The sequence below is a fragment of the Rhinolophus sinicus genome, chromosome 7, assembly GCF_057876585.1.
Source record: "Rhinolophus sinicus isolate RSI-liver-muscle chromosome 7, RSI-T2T, whole genome shotgun sequence".
NCBI lineage: Eukaryota > Metazoa > Chordata > Mammalia > Chiroptera > Rhinolophidae > Rhinolophus > Rhinolophus sinicus.
The window spans coordinates 11,267,343-11,280,934 of NC_142507.1; the positions used below are offsets into that span (position 1 = coordinate 11,267,343).

General features: G+C 44.5%; 1 protein-coding gene across 1 annotated transcript in view; it reads right to left on the reverse strand.

The window, feature by feature from the left end:
- Window positions 1-13,592, reverse strand: part of SULF1 (sulfatase 1) — a 128,818-nt gene that overhangs the window by 39,596 nt on the left and 75,630 nt on the right. The window contains 2 exon segments of the mRNA XM_074319303.2: window positions 8,104-8,273; window positions 10,595-10,746. Of these exon segments, the coding sequence (XP_074175404.2) occupies window positions 8,104-8,273; window positions 10,595-10,746 (322 nt within the window).

Consider the following 13,592-nt stretch of genomic DNA (forward strand, 5'->3'; position numbering starts at 1 on the left):
ATCTGGGTTGAAAAAAATCCTGTAGCATTAAAAAACAAATGACATCCCAGGTACCACCTGCCATTCTTTTTAAGAGAAACTTGCAATACAGACTTTCTTCTGTTTACTAAGTAAATGACTCATAAACCAAATGGTCCCATTTTTCGGATGAAAGGGTCCCTCTTATCTAAAAGTGAACCACAGGCTGAATTTGACTCCTGTAACTCAGGAGCTTGTGCAGGAGGAAAGGCCGTTAAGCCTGCATTTCTTATTCTTTACTATTCTTACCATAAGCATGTCGAGTTACAAACAGGATTGGATTAAGAGGCTGAGGAGCAGCTGAGGGGGCTTCTAAATCCCATAGGAAAGGGATTTTCACCCGTTGGGGGTAGTGCGAGGTCAGAGGCACATACCAAGTTGGTAGTGAAAGGTCCCTAACCACTTGCTGATATGTGCCCCTGAAAAAGAATACAGCTATAAAAGATTCCACAGCGTTTCTTTGTAATACCTAAACATCCTCCTCTTACTGCCTTTGATGTCGCTGCGCCTTAATTTTAAAATAAATTCAGTTGACTTTTTGAAAACCACAAAACTTCAACACAAATAAAAATTACAATAGTGAACTGAAACACAGGCTCACAGTGGGCAAATTATATCTTCCACCAGTTACCTTGATGTGCTTGGCGTGGCTCCACCACACTGCGAGGGGGAGGGAAGGTTGCAGCAAATTACAAGCCTCAAATTGGACTCCCGGATTTCCAGAATGACATATGTTAAATCTGGCTTATATTAAAAGGGAGAGTTCAGACCAGTTGTCAAAGCTGTACTCCCCCGCCTTTTTTCCCTTAATTTCTTGATGAGGGAGATGACCCCCAGCTCTGGGGATAAAATCCCAGGTGGGATCTCAGCAGGGGGCAGGGAGGGGGTATGCATTTGCCTTTTAAAGGAAGACAGACTGCCACTGCTTCCCACAGAAAGGCAGCTGTTCAGAGACCTGCAGGTGGAAGGTCGGGGGTCGCTGAAATTGACAAAGTTGTTGAAAAGTGATCTTTTGCCAAAGGCCTGTGGTTGCCTCCTGCTGGGGTCCACCAAATTCCTGGAAGACGCAGCCCTGTGTCCCCCAGTGATAATTAAGGCTTGCTTCCCTAACTAAGAATCGACTTACAATTACTCAAACAGGGCCTGGAGCTGTCAGCTGGAACAGAAGCCACTGACAGAAGCAGGTTATTGTTTTAGGGAAAAGTGGAAAACCACATATCCAATGGTTCCCAATGTCTTAGAATCAGATACGAATTTTCATCCCAGCCCTGTTACTTACTAGGGTGTGATCTTGGGCAACTTTTTTCTCCAAGCCACTGTTTCCTCATCTATAGAATGGGCATAACAACTTCAAAGAATTCTTGTGAGGGTTAATGGGGATTTCAGGGACTCGAGAGAACACATCCTGGGAAATCTTGTCATTTCCTAGTGCATTTGATCGTTGTGACAACTCTGAGGAGCAGGCGGGGCGTCTTATTCCCATCTTACAAACGAGAAAGTAAAACGTACACAGGTCGCTCAGAAAGACCGTGCTGGGGCCCCTGCTCCTTCCCTGACGTCACACTGACCAGCGTCTGGAACTGCAGTCCCCAAGAAGCACCTCAACATCCCAGTCATCCAAAGAAGAACTGATACAAACGTTAGTATCAAAAGTCCTGAAATCCTGAGCCTTCATCCTCATTTAAAACATGAGCCGCTGCTGCTTCGTTTTCAGACGCCTCCCAGAAAGTCCTGAGTGCCTACTTTTGCTGCAAATACAGGATAAAGTCTGACCCTGCAAAGGCACATTGGATGTATCAGCGGAAAGGTACATCACGCTGCTTATTTGCTTTAAAATTGAGGGACAAAGGACCAAATCATCGTTTTTGAATTTCGGTTGCACTAAATCCGTGTGAGTTACAGTCACATGTGCCTGGTCTGGTGAGACTTTCTGTGTAGTCTGTTGAGATGTGTGCTTTGCCCAGAACTGTGCACTCCAGACCTTAGACTCAAGAAAACAAACATACCCGTAACCCTCAATAGACTATTCCAATACTTAAGCACGTTAACTTCTACCAGCAAGGACTGGCTGCCGCCTGCTTTCCTCTAGTCGTTAACTCGTTGGACTTGCCTGCCCAGCTCACTAGATCACAGATCCTTTACAGCACACGTTCAGCCTCCACCATCAATGCTGATTCTCCTTGGCCTTTGATTCTCCTTCCAGTATTGCTTATTGACAGAAGAGGAATCGGAATTCTGAAAATCAGCAATGTCACCTTTCTTTTTGATGGGCGGGTATTTCAGGAGAATAAGTCTTACTAGCAAAGAAATCGCTTCAAGAAATGCATGTGTTGTAGATTAAATCCATACTTGGGGGAAAGCAAAGAACTAAGCAGCTCATTCTTTGACCTGCTGGCCTTTGTTGTCACCAGTGAAAAGAAACACGTTTCTAGTGTGTTAGATTTGAACATGTGTTTTCTTCACTTGTTCTTTAGTCTCAGACAACAACAACAAAACCTCACGATCTAACTCTACAAGGGTACTGGTAGCAGCAGTGCCATCCTGTGCTGAGAAATGAAGCAGGTCTGATCCCAGAATAGGCCAGTAACACAGATTTAAGACACACGCGCAAAGCATTAAATTGGAAACTCTATACTTAATCTCTCCAGCCACATGATCTCAGCTTTGATGAAAACGGAACTTACTTGAATTTGTGGAGCTATTCCTCACGAGTTCCAATGTCTTTAGGTAGGTGACATGGAACACAGGCAGAATAATGCCACCTGATCAGGTTATAGGCTATGTCATCAAACTAATTTAGAGTCTTCTAATGATGTTGCAGACTCTAATGAGAACTGTGCAAATACACACATAGGAACCACTTCTAGTACTAATTGTGACAGGGATGGGTATTGAGAAATCCTGCTGGGAAGACCACCGGGGTCCGAGAGAATCGAGTTGTGGCCCTGGCTTTGTACCCATTACTTATGTGACCTGGACAAAGCCATTTTCTTAAAATTTGACTTTGGGCTTTCATTTTTTAATAAAAATCTTATGGAACGATACTATCTTTAGGTGCCCTTTTAATTCACAAAACCAATGAACTATTTTTAAAAGTGGTTTCATGTCAGCTAGTTGGTGGGGTTAGCATGTTTATTCATTTGCTACAAAAAAATATATCCTGCAACTAACTCTCCAGGAGCTGTGCTCACCGGGCACCAGCAGGTAGAGATGAAGCACTTCGTCCTGCCTTCAGGAAAGAGCAGCCTTGCATCACTCCAGAACCCCATTTACACAGTGTTTTGTGTAAATGCTGCCCCCTGACGTTGTGCGGTAGGATTTCAGGGATCTGGGTAAACAGCCAGTACAATGGGATGAGCAGGAAAGGAGGAAGAGAAAAACACAGGAAAGGGAGCAATCATTTCTGCCCAAATCAGACATTTTCACGGAGAAATTAAAACTCATCTTCAAAAGCGTTTCATTTTTATGTATTTGTGGAAGAAATGAAGTAAGGACGTGCACATTCTTTTTAAGGCAAGACATCTCTTTGCAACTTTAGATAACAAAGATGTTCCACAAACTTTGTTTGGAGGCTTCCACAGAGGTCGTTGTCCCTTTGATATACTATGTTCAATCCCAAACCGCCACTTTCAGAACTATTCTTGCCTATTAGTGGACATGGATTGTTCTACAGACAATTTAGGTTTCCCTTGAACTTGTGTTTGTGTGTTCACACACAAGTATGGAAAGAAAGAACTGTGGAACTGGAACAACAAAAAATTGTTTTTTAAGTCGTTAGAGGCATCTTTGGCAAGAAGGTGATAAGGGAACCTCACAACTGCCCATCGAACCATCTAATAGGTCAGTGAACTCTCCCTTCCTCTCATGGCTTTTGTCACAGGTGCCTATTATCACATCACTGAGGCCAAGAGACAGAAGTCACGTCAAAGTGAGAGTGAGGACACAGCATTACTCTGAGGACAGCGGGGAGAGAACTTACTGAAAAGCAGAGCAGAGTCTCAGCCATGGTGAAGGGCTTTGTGAGAAGGATGCTTATGAACAGTATTACGATGGGGGCATCCTCAGATTTCTTGCAGGCCCTGAACAGCTGAGCTACTGTCTGATTAAACAGTGCCTCCTGTCACAAGTGGCCGATAATCTGCTCTCCTTCTTACTTGGTAGGCATAACCTCTAGCTTCGTGTGTAAAGCCAACAAGCCAATATTGGACTGGCTTCCTTTCTTTGTTGGGAACGGCACACACCGTGGAAACATGATACGTTTGCTCCAGGCTGGGAGGGTCAGATAGCAATAACCCAAAGCCGAACGAAAGGCATCTGGATAATGCCTGACCACCAAGGAAGGTGACCTAAAGGAAAGCGTTCACATTACTTGGGTCCCCCCAACAGGGTCGAGTCCGCAGCTTCTTACTCTGTTTTCATTGGGCCTGCCAAGTACTTAACTTCTTACATCCCTTTGCTTGACTGTGTTGCTAATGTTTTCGCTAAGGAAACCGGCCTTTCAGGAGCTCCGTGCACCCAAATTGGCAGCTTGTCTTCCATTTGTCTCACTCCCTTTGTCTGCGGACTGAACTGTGAACCTGTGCAGTCACTCACAGTGACAGGAGACGCACACTGACTCTCTCCAGCCCCTTCCTGCAGCGGCAGCAGGGGAGACCTTTACAACAGAGAAGCCAGGAGTCCAAGGCTGTCAGGCCGGCAGGGAGACACAGCAGATCTCCTAGGTGTGCCCAAGCCCAAGGCTTAGCAGTAATAGAAGCTGAGTCACTCAGCCAACCACATGCATTTTCATTTTCTATGGCTAAGGCTGTTCTCCAAACTGGCACTTGCCCCTAGCACACATTTTGCACCTGGAAAAGATAACACAGCCTGGATTGGCGCTTATCCTGTCTGCGTTTTTAGAATGGCCAGGTGCGAGGGGCTCATCACAATGTGGGTCTTAGCTTGTCAAGAGATCTGTCATGTCACAATGGGCAAGTATCAACTTGGCATTTCTCTAGCTGCTTCCCCTACACACTGAATTGAAGCAAATGAAGCTGCACTCTTTGGAGGTCAAGAAAGATCAAGTCAAGAAAGGACAGGGTTCACAAGAACTAACATCTATAGGGTGGCTTCTATGTCCCAGGCCCTCCCAGGGACGTTAGCTACGCTGCCTCTCTTTATTTTCATTCATGACGTCATGTCAAGGGGCGAGTATTATCCTCATTTTACAGGTGAGACAATGGAGGTTCTGAGAGATTAAAGAAATTGCCCTCGGAGCTAATGAGGACAGCTGAGATAGGAAGCCACTCTTATTTGTCTCTGAGGTCTGAATACTTTCCAATTGGCCGTCTGTACATTTCCCTTTATGAAATCACTAGGAAGGCACACAGGTGGTTCATTTGAACTAAAAAGGAATAACAGAAGCTATTTCCACGCAGAAATGACCGAGTCAGGTATTATGTCATGACCCTACTAATTGCCCTCGGTGACTCTCTGCTTATGGTTATGTACCAGTTCACGCAAGGCCTCAGTATTCTGCTAGTTTCCCATTCCAGCTTTATCCTATTGCTTTCCTTGACCCCATTCTCCACTTCCCAGGTCACATTTCAGATCACCTCACTGCCATGGTAACCACTTGTCCGTGCCACATTCTTTTCCAGAAATCATCGGCCCTGTCTGTGGAATCAGCTGCAGGAATTTTACCCATCCTTTCAGGCCCATTTTGAATGCTCCCTTGTCCATAAAGTTTTCCTGGTTTCCCCCAAAGATGCGAACGCTTCCTCCTCCAAACTTCCACGGCCCCCTGCGTGCCTACTGGAGGTCTTATCACTGGTGGTCCTACTGGTGATATGGCTACGTGGACACTTGTCTGTCTTCCCACTAGGGCAGGGTGGGGGGCAAAGTTATTCTGCCAAGGACCAGACAGTCAGTATTTTAGGCACTGCAGGTCACACTCTGCTATTGTACTGTGAAAGCAGCCATAGATGACAATACCTAAATGAACGGGCATGGCTGTGTCGCGGTAACACTTGATTCACAAAACCAGATGGCACGCTGGATTGGGCCCCCGTGTGCCATCCCCACTGGCTCTCCAATGTCAAAAATTGTGTCTTCTTCATGTCTATATCCCAACTGCACCGCCTAGGTCCCAGGTAGCACTCCTAAATGTTTCTGGAACTAAACAGAATTTTTAATTGCTAGAAGCAGAGCTGCTGCCTTAGTTATCACAGAGGACCTGAGAACTCTGCAGATTCCTCTCCTCCTGAGATTGTCATCTGTGCCCGACAGTCTCTGGACCTGCAGCTGAATTTTCCTGTAGACTCAGGACCTTGCCTTGAAGCTTCAAAGGCAGGCTGACTCCTAAGGAGTCACAAAACTCATTCTGTCAACCCCTTTACCTCAAACTTGGGGAAAACACGGGTAAGGTTTATGGTTGTCAAAAGTCAACTTAGCCTAGGAATCTGCTAACGCAACAAAGGAAGCTGCATGAGGTGATTTCTGACTCAAAGGAAAGGGGAACATGGGTCCCAGGGCGGGAAGAAGCCCGCTCAGACCGTTGTCTTTCACAGAACCAGCTGGTTACGGAATTTGTAAGTGACCTGCAATGGAGAGCTGCTGGCCACTGGCTTCATGGTTATCTATGGGACAGATCTTCAGCGGCCTCGTTGCGATGATTGAAATCCCACTGACAACACGTCATCCGTCTTTCAGTAATTATCAAACACAGAATATAAAGAAATTCTCCAGGAATGGGTAATGACCAGCAACTGGGGTGCCTTCCGTAGTGACTTCTCTCTTTTCATAAAGAAGTATAGTGGACCCTTGAACAACATGGGTTGGAACTGCGTGGGTCCACTTATACGTGGAATTTTTTCAATAGATATACAGGTGGCCTTTGGTATCTCCAGGTTTCACATCGTGGATTCCACCAACTGTGGATTGAAAATAGTCTTTTCAATCGGTGGTTGGGAATCTGTGGATGAGGAGGGCTGACTGCATGCATTGTTCTACGCCATTTTATACAAGGGACTTGAGCATATGCAGATTTTGGCACGAGAGGGAGGTAGTCCTGGAACCAATCCCTGCAGATACCGAGGGGCAACTATAGCTAGGTTTTGGGGAGTCAAAAAGCTACATGTGGATTTTCAACTGCATGGAGGTCAGCACCCCTAACCTTCCCATTGTTCAAGGGTCAACCATACATCTCATCTTTTTTCTCCTTGCCTGGGATCGTGGCTAGAAAATCAGTGTGGATAAAAAGGGATGGTATTTAAGCACTAACAGATTAAGAACCGACTGGGGAGGTTTATAGTGAGAAAGGGAACAGATATCAACTCCCTCTTCCCTACCTCTCTGATGGCCAAACTTTCAGCAGACCCAGAGCCAGCTGCTCTGGTTAGAAGACTGCATGTTAGAACAACAGAGCAGAAGAAAATGAGTCCACAGAAATCATGTTCTCTGCTGCCAAAGCATCCAGACTTTTTCCACCCTTGGCTAGAACCACCAACCTAATGCAGCTCTCTGCTCTCCGTCTCACCCCCCCACACTGTCAGCCCCCTTCTCCGTGCCTCCCCACCCGCTCCTTTCAGAAAGAAACATTAGGTTATTTTAAAGCTGTGACCTGGGCAGGCCTCTTGGGCAAGCCCCCTCAAGTTGCTTTCTGGAATAATTCTAATTGCACATCTGCAGCAAAGCTGCCACAGTCTTCACCTATAAAATAAATCCATGTTGCTATAAGCACATGAGAATGAGCACTCGGCCGCTATGAAAAGCATACTGTTTGATCCTTATTATTATTAGATTACACTCATGAGTATCATTTAAGACAACTGAAGGGAAGTCTGGATGAAAACAGCCGCCGTTCACCCTGTGTGTCTCTCTTCCTTTCCTTTTAGTGACTTAGAAGTGCTGGGAATGTGATTCCTAATCAAACCACCTCGACAAGGCCCTTGATTTTAGTCCCCGTGGGCCGGCCCGTTCCGTGGTCTCCGGGCAGACGCCTGCATTCCTGCCAAGTGGGAGGAAATAGGGCGCGGGGAGCAGTGGGGTGGGGAGCAAAGGAAAGGCCTGTGTTCCTCAGGTCCCAGAGCTGATGGCATTACTCACATGTGTTGGGAAGCATTGGGGTACAGTTTTGAGAACTGTGGGGCCGAGTCCTCCGGGCCGTGGGGCGCCGCGTGGCTGATCACCATCATTATGGGCCTATGGGGATACATTCTCTTAGACATTTTGAAGTAATTAATGCTCTCGTTAGTGATTAAGTCTGTGAAGTAGTCCTGCAACATACATTTGACACAAAACAAAAATTACAAAAGGTGACATTCATCAAATCACATTTGAAGACTGCTTTCCTCAGAAGCAACTCAGTGAATGACGAGGTATGCGCTAAAGCAGGAAGGAACACTACTTCCCAAGACAGCAAAACACCTCCCCTAACAGACAAAATCCGTTGCCAGTGACTTTCTAGGGTTGCTAGCTCGGCAATGTGCGAAAAAAAAATGCATTTTAAGGAGTGCACAACTTAGCAATGAGGAAAGAAAAGTCAAGTCCTGTTTGCCCAAGATAATGATGAGATCTGGCAACCCAAATGAAACACCGGATACATATTTCATTCTCAGATTTCGTTGATGTAATCCGTTGACAAAAAAATTTAATTACTCCAAGGGCAGGAAACACCCACACCCACTGCATATTCACAGTTACAGAACACACACACACACTCACACTCACAGCATGCACAAACAAATGGAAAGATCTTTTCTTCAAATGGAAAAAAAAATCACCTGTGGGAATTATACAATAATTCCTAAGGAAAACCTTGGCCAAAATCTGGGGGCACAGGGAGAAGCTGCAACATTGTATCAATTAATTTACTTGAAACACTAAATATGGGAAGCAGTTGATTTCCTGCAGATTAGCCTCTGTTACTTGCACAACTGAAATGGTACAGCTGCTGAGATTAGAGCCTGTCTTGCTAATAAAATGCCTTAACCTGCAGTCCAAGGGGCTGATGCGCGTCTATAAGGGGGAGGGAGGAAATGGAATGAAAAGGAAAGATGAAAACTTAACTTAAACCACCTGCTTTTCTAAGTGTGTATCAATGGCCTGGAGCTCCAGCATAAACTTCAGAAAGTGCCCAGGCAGGGCTCACAATGACAGAAACTTCCAGGCATGACTAATCACATATAGATTTAAGAACCAGAACAGCTGCAAAGAACAGTGCCCAAGGGACAAAATCTGTGTCACGTGTCATTGTTAGGACAAGTCCACAGGCTATCACCTTCTTCCAGGGGGGGTGTCTATTTCATTCTTTCCCTCACTTTAAAAAAGATATATATTCTTTTTGGACACAGTTGTCTTTCACACTTAATCAGCTGTGATAATGGGCGGGTTACGCTGATTTAGTCTTTGGAGGGAATCTTGATTACTTTGCTCTCCTTAGGACAACAGGGAAAGAAGGTTAATGGCTTGAACAAGGAGCATGAAAAGCATCCCCACAGATAAAAAATGATAGCGGTGACAATTAGTGGACTTTGTAGGACGTTGCTCAAATCTGCCTCCAAGGTCCCTACCAGCTCTCAACTTTGATGAGTCTGGAAACCTATTAGCAGTGTCTGTGAATTCATTTGCATTCGTTGTTTTCTGAAGGGTATAAAAGGGCAAGACTGACTCCTAATCTCTCACCAAGTCCCTTGCGCTCAAATCAGGTCAAGCATAAAGACAGTTTTGTGCCAAAATGACATGGAGTCCCCTCGTTCTGATTTCTACCAATGCCTCTTTCTAGTGATCTGTGCTAAATGGAGCCGACTGTTGGCCTTTTTGAGGCAAACGAGGAAGAGATGGGTATGGCCAGAAGGGAAGAGGATATTTTAGGCTAATTAGGGACTAAATGCAAAGATATTTTTCCTCTTCACTCCTGTGATCTGAAAATCGTGTTATTTACATTGGCAAGCACAGAACCTTTGTGAATTTTAAAGTCTAACGTGCGCTCTATTCGTTAGAGAACCGTGGGACATGTCAATTTCAGTTTCTATGAACTCATTTGGGAATCTGAGGATTGACAGGCTTAGAGACTTTGGCGGACTCTGGCTGCCATGGGGCAGGTATCCTTGTCACATATCTAAGCTTGGTCAGACGGAAGTAAAAGCAAGGAAGTGTCGTTTTCCAACCTTTGATTATCCTGCTTGTCTGCTCTTATTTGTACATCTAAAGCTGAAGACAAAATAGACTTTCATCCTAATGAAAAGCAAAATAGTACAAGATGAACATTTGATTATGCGGACAAGTCCTCTGGGGGTGGGAGGGAAACCAAAAATTATCACAAGACAGAGTGGATGCATCTATGATTTTCTTGATGATACTTTCATCAAAGGCTGATTGCCTTGTATTCTAATGAGGGGGGAAAAATCACTACATAAAGTCAGTGTTCCTTGAGAGTCTTTTCTTGCCTGGAGTTTAAAATTACCTTAACATTTCTCATTCTAACATTGTGAGAACATAGAAAGCCAATCTTGTGGATAGGTTAACTCACTGAAAAGGGCTGTTCCCCATTACGCACAAAGCAAATTGATGCAGTGTAAAAGGGCCTGAAAATTACCTTTGCATAATCAAATCCATGCTTTTCTTTGATGCCATTGCGACAAACAGTGTAATTATAGAAACGAGAATTCTTGATTAACCCAAGCCATTCTCGCCACCCAGGAGGGATGTAGCTGCCATTATATTCATTGAGGTATTTTCCAAAAAAGGCTGCAATGGGGGGAAAAAAAGGATTATTTTCTCATATGAAATGACTGATCATAAATAAATGCATAAACATGACATGCTGGCTTGAAACAGAGATAGTAAAACAAAAGTTAACCTAGGTAATAGTGGATGCCAAAACAGCATTAATGTAATATTCCGATCCTTTGGGAAAATGACATACACACATTTTCCTTCTGAATAAATAAAAGTAGCCCCCAAATACACAGCGTATTGTTCAATAAAATCACCGTGACGACCATGGTACAGTGGGTGCAGCTATTCTTGTGTTTCTACCGGGGATACCAGCAGAATGTACCCTTTTGTTAAGTTGATGTAACAATCAGAGAAATAGCCAGTGTGAGATTTAGAATACTACCCCTGGGCACGTATTGGAGAATTGAAAGTTCAGTCTTTGTGATAAATGAAATTTCCTAACTTACTGTTGGAGAGCTGTGAATTACAGAAACACGACTGAAAAGCTTGTCTTTCTTGTTGCATATCCAGAGAGCACAAATTTTGTGGCGACCTCCATTTCTATGGGACATGGTCAAGGTTTTTATGTCACGTGTATTTTATGGCATCTGTGTTTACATTATGTGTATTTTATGAACGTTTATGTCTATTGATAATCAAAACATTCTGGCAACATGGAGTTACTACATAGATAACTAATTTTCATAGAATGATATAATCCTATAAAAATTTGCGCCAGAATCATTCCACTGTGCCTTGAAAAGGCCACTGGAAGGACTTCACATTTCTAACGTCGGCATGTCACATCCAAGAAAGGCGACTGTGCATCAGGCTTACTGAACCTTTCGAAGAGAGACACCGAGGATTTGGTCCGCTGCCAAAGATGATGATAGGAGAGGAGGTGACGGGGAGAGTAAGGCGGGTTGGGTTTCAGTGTCTATGAACTAATTTGGGAATCCTAGGAGTGATAGCCTTAGAGACTTGAGATTCCTGGGGTTTCAGGAACGCAATGGGTGCGATCCTCAAGTAGGATACCTTATCATCAACAGAGAGGTAGCCATAAATGTATTGTTGGCACACTTTTGAGAGAGAAAGAGGGTGATATTTGTAATTATTGTCATTCCACCAGGAAAACACGTATAAGCAAGCACTATTCAGGGTATACCTAGATGTTTGATCACCCTATTAGGCACACACAAAACATTCCCCTCAAGTATGAAGGATTAGAGAACATTTTATATATGTACATATAGGTATGCATATGAGTGTAGGCATATGTGTGTGTACACACACACCTGCATCTATTCACACACGCATGCAAGTTTTAATTTTCCTGATTTTTTAAAAGGCTGCCATTTTTAATCGAGGGAGAGACCATGTCCTCTGCCGTCTGTGTCAAAGCCATTCTCCGTCTCGTTAAGCGGGCTTTACAGGTGCCTCCACTTACATACATGAGGAAACGAAGTTCCTGGATGACTGGATTGGGATGATGCAAGCAGATCCTAGAATCCAGACACTTCCAGGTATTGCTCTTAAAGCAGACTTTTCTGAACCTTTTCACATTTTCTGAAATGAATGATTTGTCGTACATCATTTCTGTGTCTTTAAGGGATCGCTATTTACCTTGCTTTCATCTTTGATCTACAACTACATGTAGAAAACCTCCATCTGAACGTTTTACTCGACCTTAAGACAGTCATCCAAACAATCATTTTCCCTCCCAAATTTACTTCTCTCCTCAGGTATCCTTTAATTCTCTGAGTGGCATAATCACACTCTGCTGTTTAACCAGGCTTAGCAACCCAGACCCTTCCCTGACTCCATCTGCTCCTTTGCTCTGCTTGTCCAGCAGTAGCTAGCACCTGTAGGTTCTACCGGGTAACAGCTCTCGAACCTTCCCTCTTTCTCTGATTATGACGCCCCTCATCGATGCCCGTAGTTTCCTGACCAGCTTTCTTAGCCAGGCTCCAGTCTTTCTACTCTCACTGCCACCTTCCTGAAGACCTACCCTGGTCACATCACCCTCCTCTCACAATCTAGATGGACCTTTGTCGCCTGCAGAATCACGTTTAATTTGATAGCGTGCCATCCAACGCCTTACGTGGATCTGAACAAAATCCCTCTTTCCAACCCCATCTTGCGTTCCTGTTGTCCCTCTCTCCCGCTCTGTTTGCTCTGGTTTCCACTTCTCTGCCTCTGTCAGTGCTACTCTCTCCATCTCCCTCTCTGTGTATCAAGGCCAGACCACAGGCCATTTCACTCACTCTTCGCCCCAATCCCACAGGAATTTCTGTCTGTGCTTTAATGCCATCTTCCCTTTCTTCCTCGTGGCATAGTCATGTTCATATATGAGTCTCATCCTTCTTAGATGGTAAGGCATTTGAGGGCAAACACAGCCTTTGCCTCGTCTCTGTACCCCCACCCCCATCCTTGCACATAGTATGGAATCTCCATAATTTTTGTTTCTTGAACTGGAATTCATGGACCTCCCCCCCATGTATTCTGGGGATTCCAGACTTGTTAAACGTTGCGTTTTCCACTCAAATTATAATGTTTTAAAGCTGATTTGGTCTAAATATTTTCATAGAATAGAGCTTCAGAGTTGCTGAAGTTGATACTTCTCAGATGTATTTTCTTCGAAGGGTTGACCCAAGCCTGAGGAACATGACAATGTTTATTTAGTTGTTGAATAAAGGCGTTTATCTCTTGAATCTGTGAATGAGTGAGTCAAACAAGTCATCACTTAGCCAAACGCCCACTGTTGGAGGATTCTGCCAGGGCCCTGAAGGAGATCGAAGGGTGTAGGACCAAGTGTCAGAGGCTCTCACGTCAGCTATGACTCAGGATTTCCTTCCGAGCTGACTATGTACAGTAGG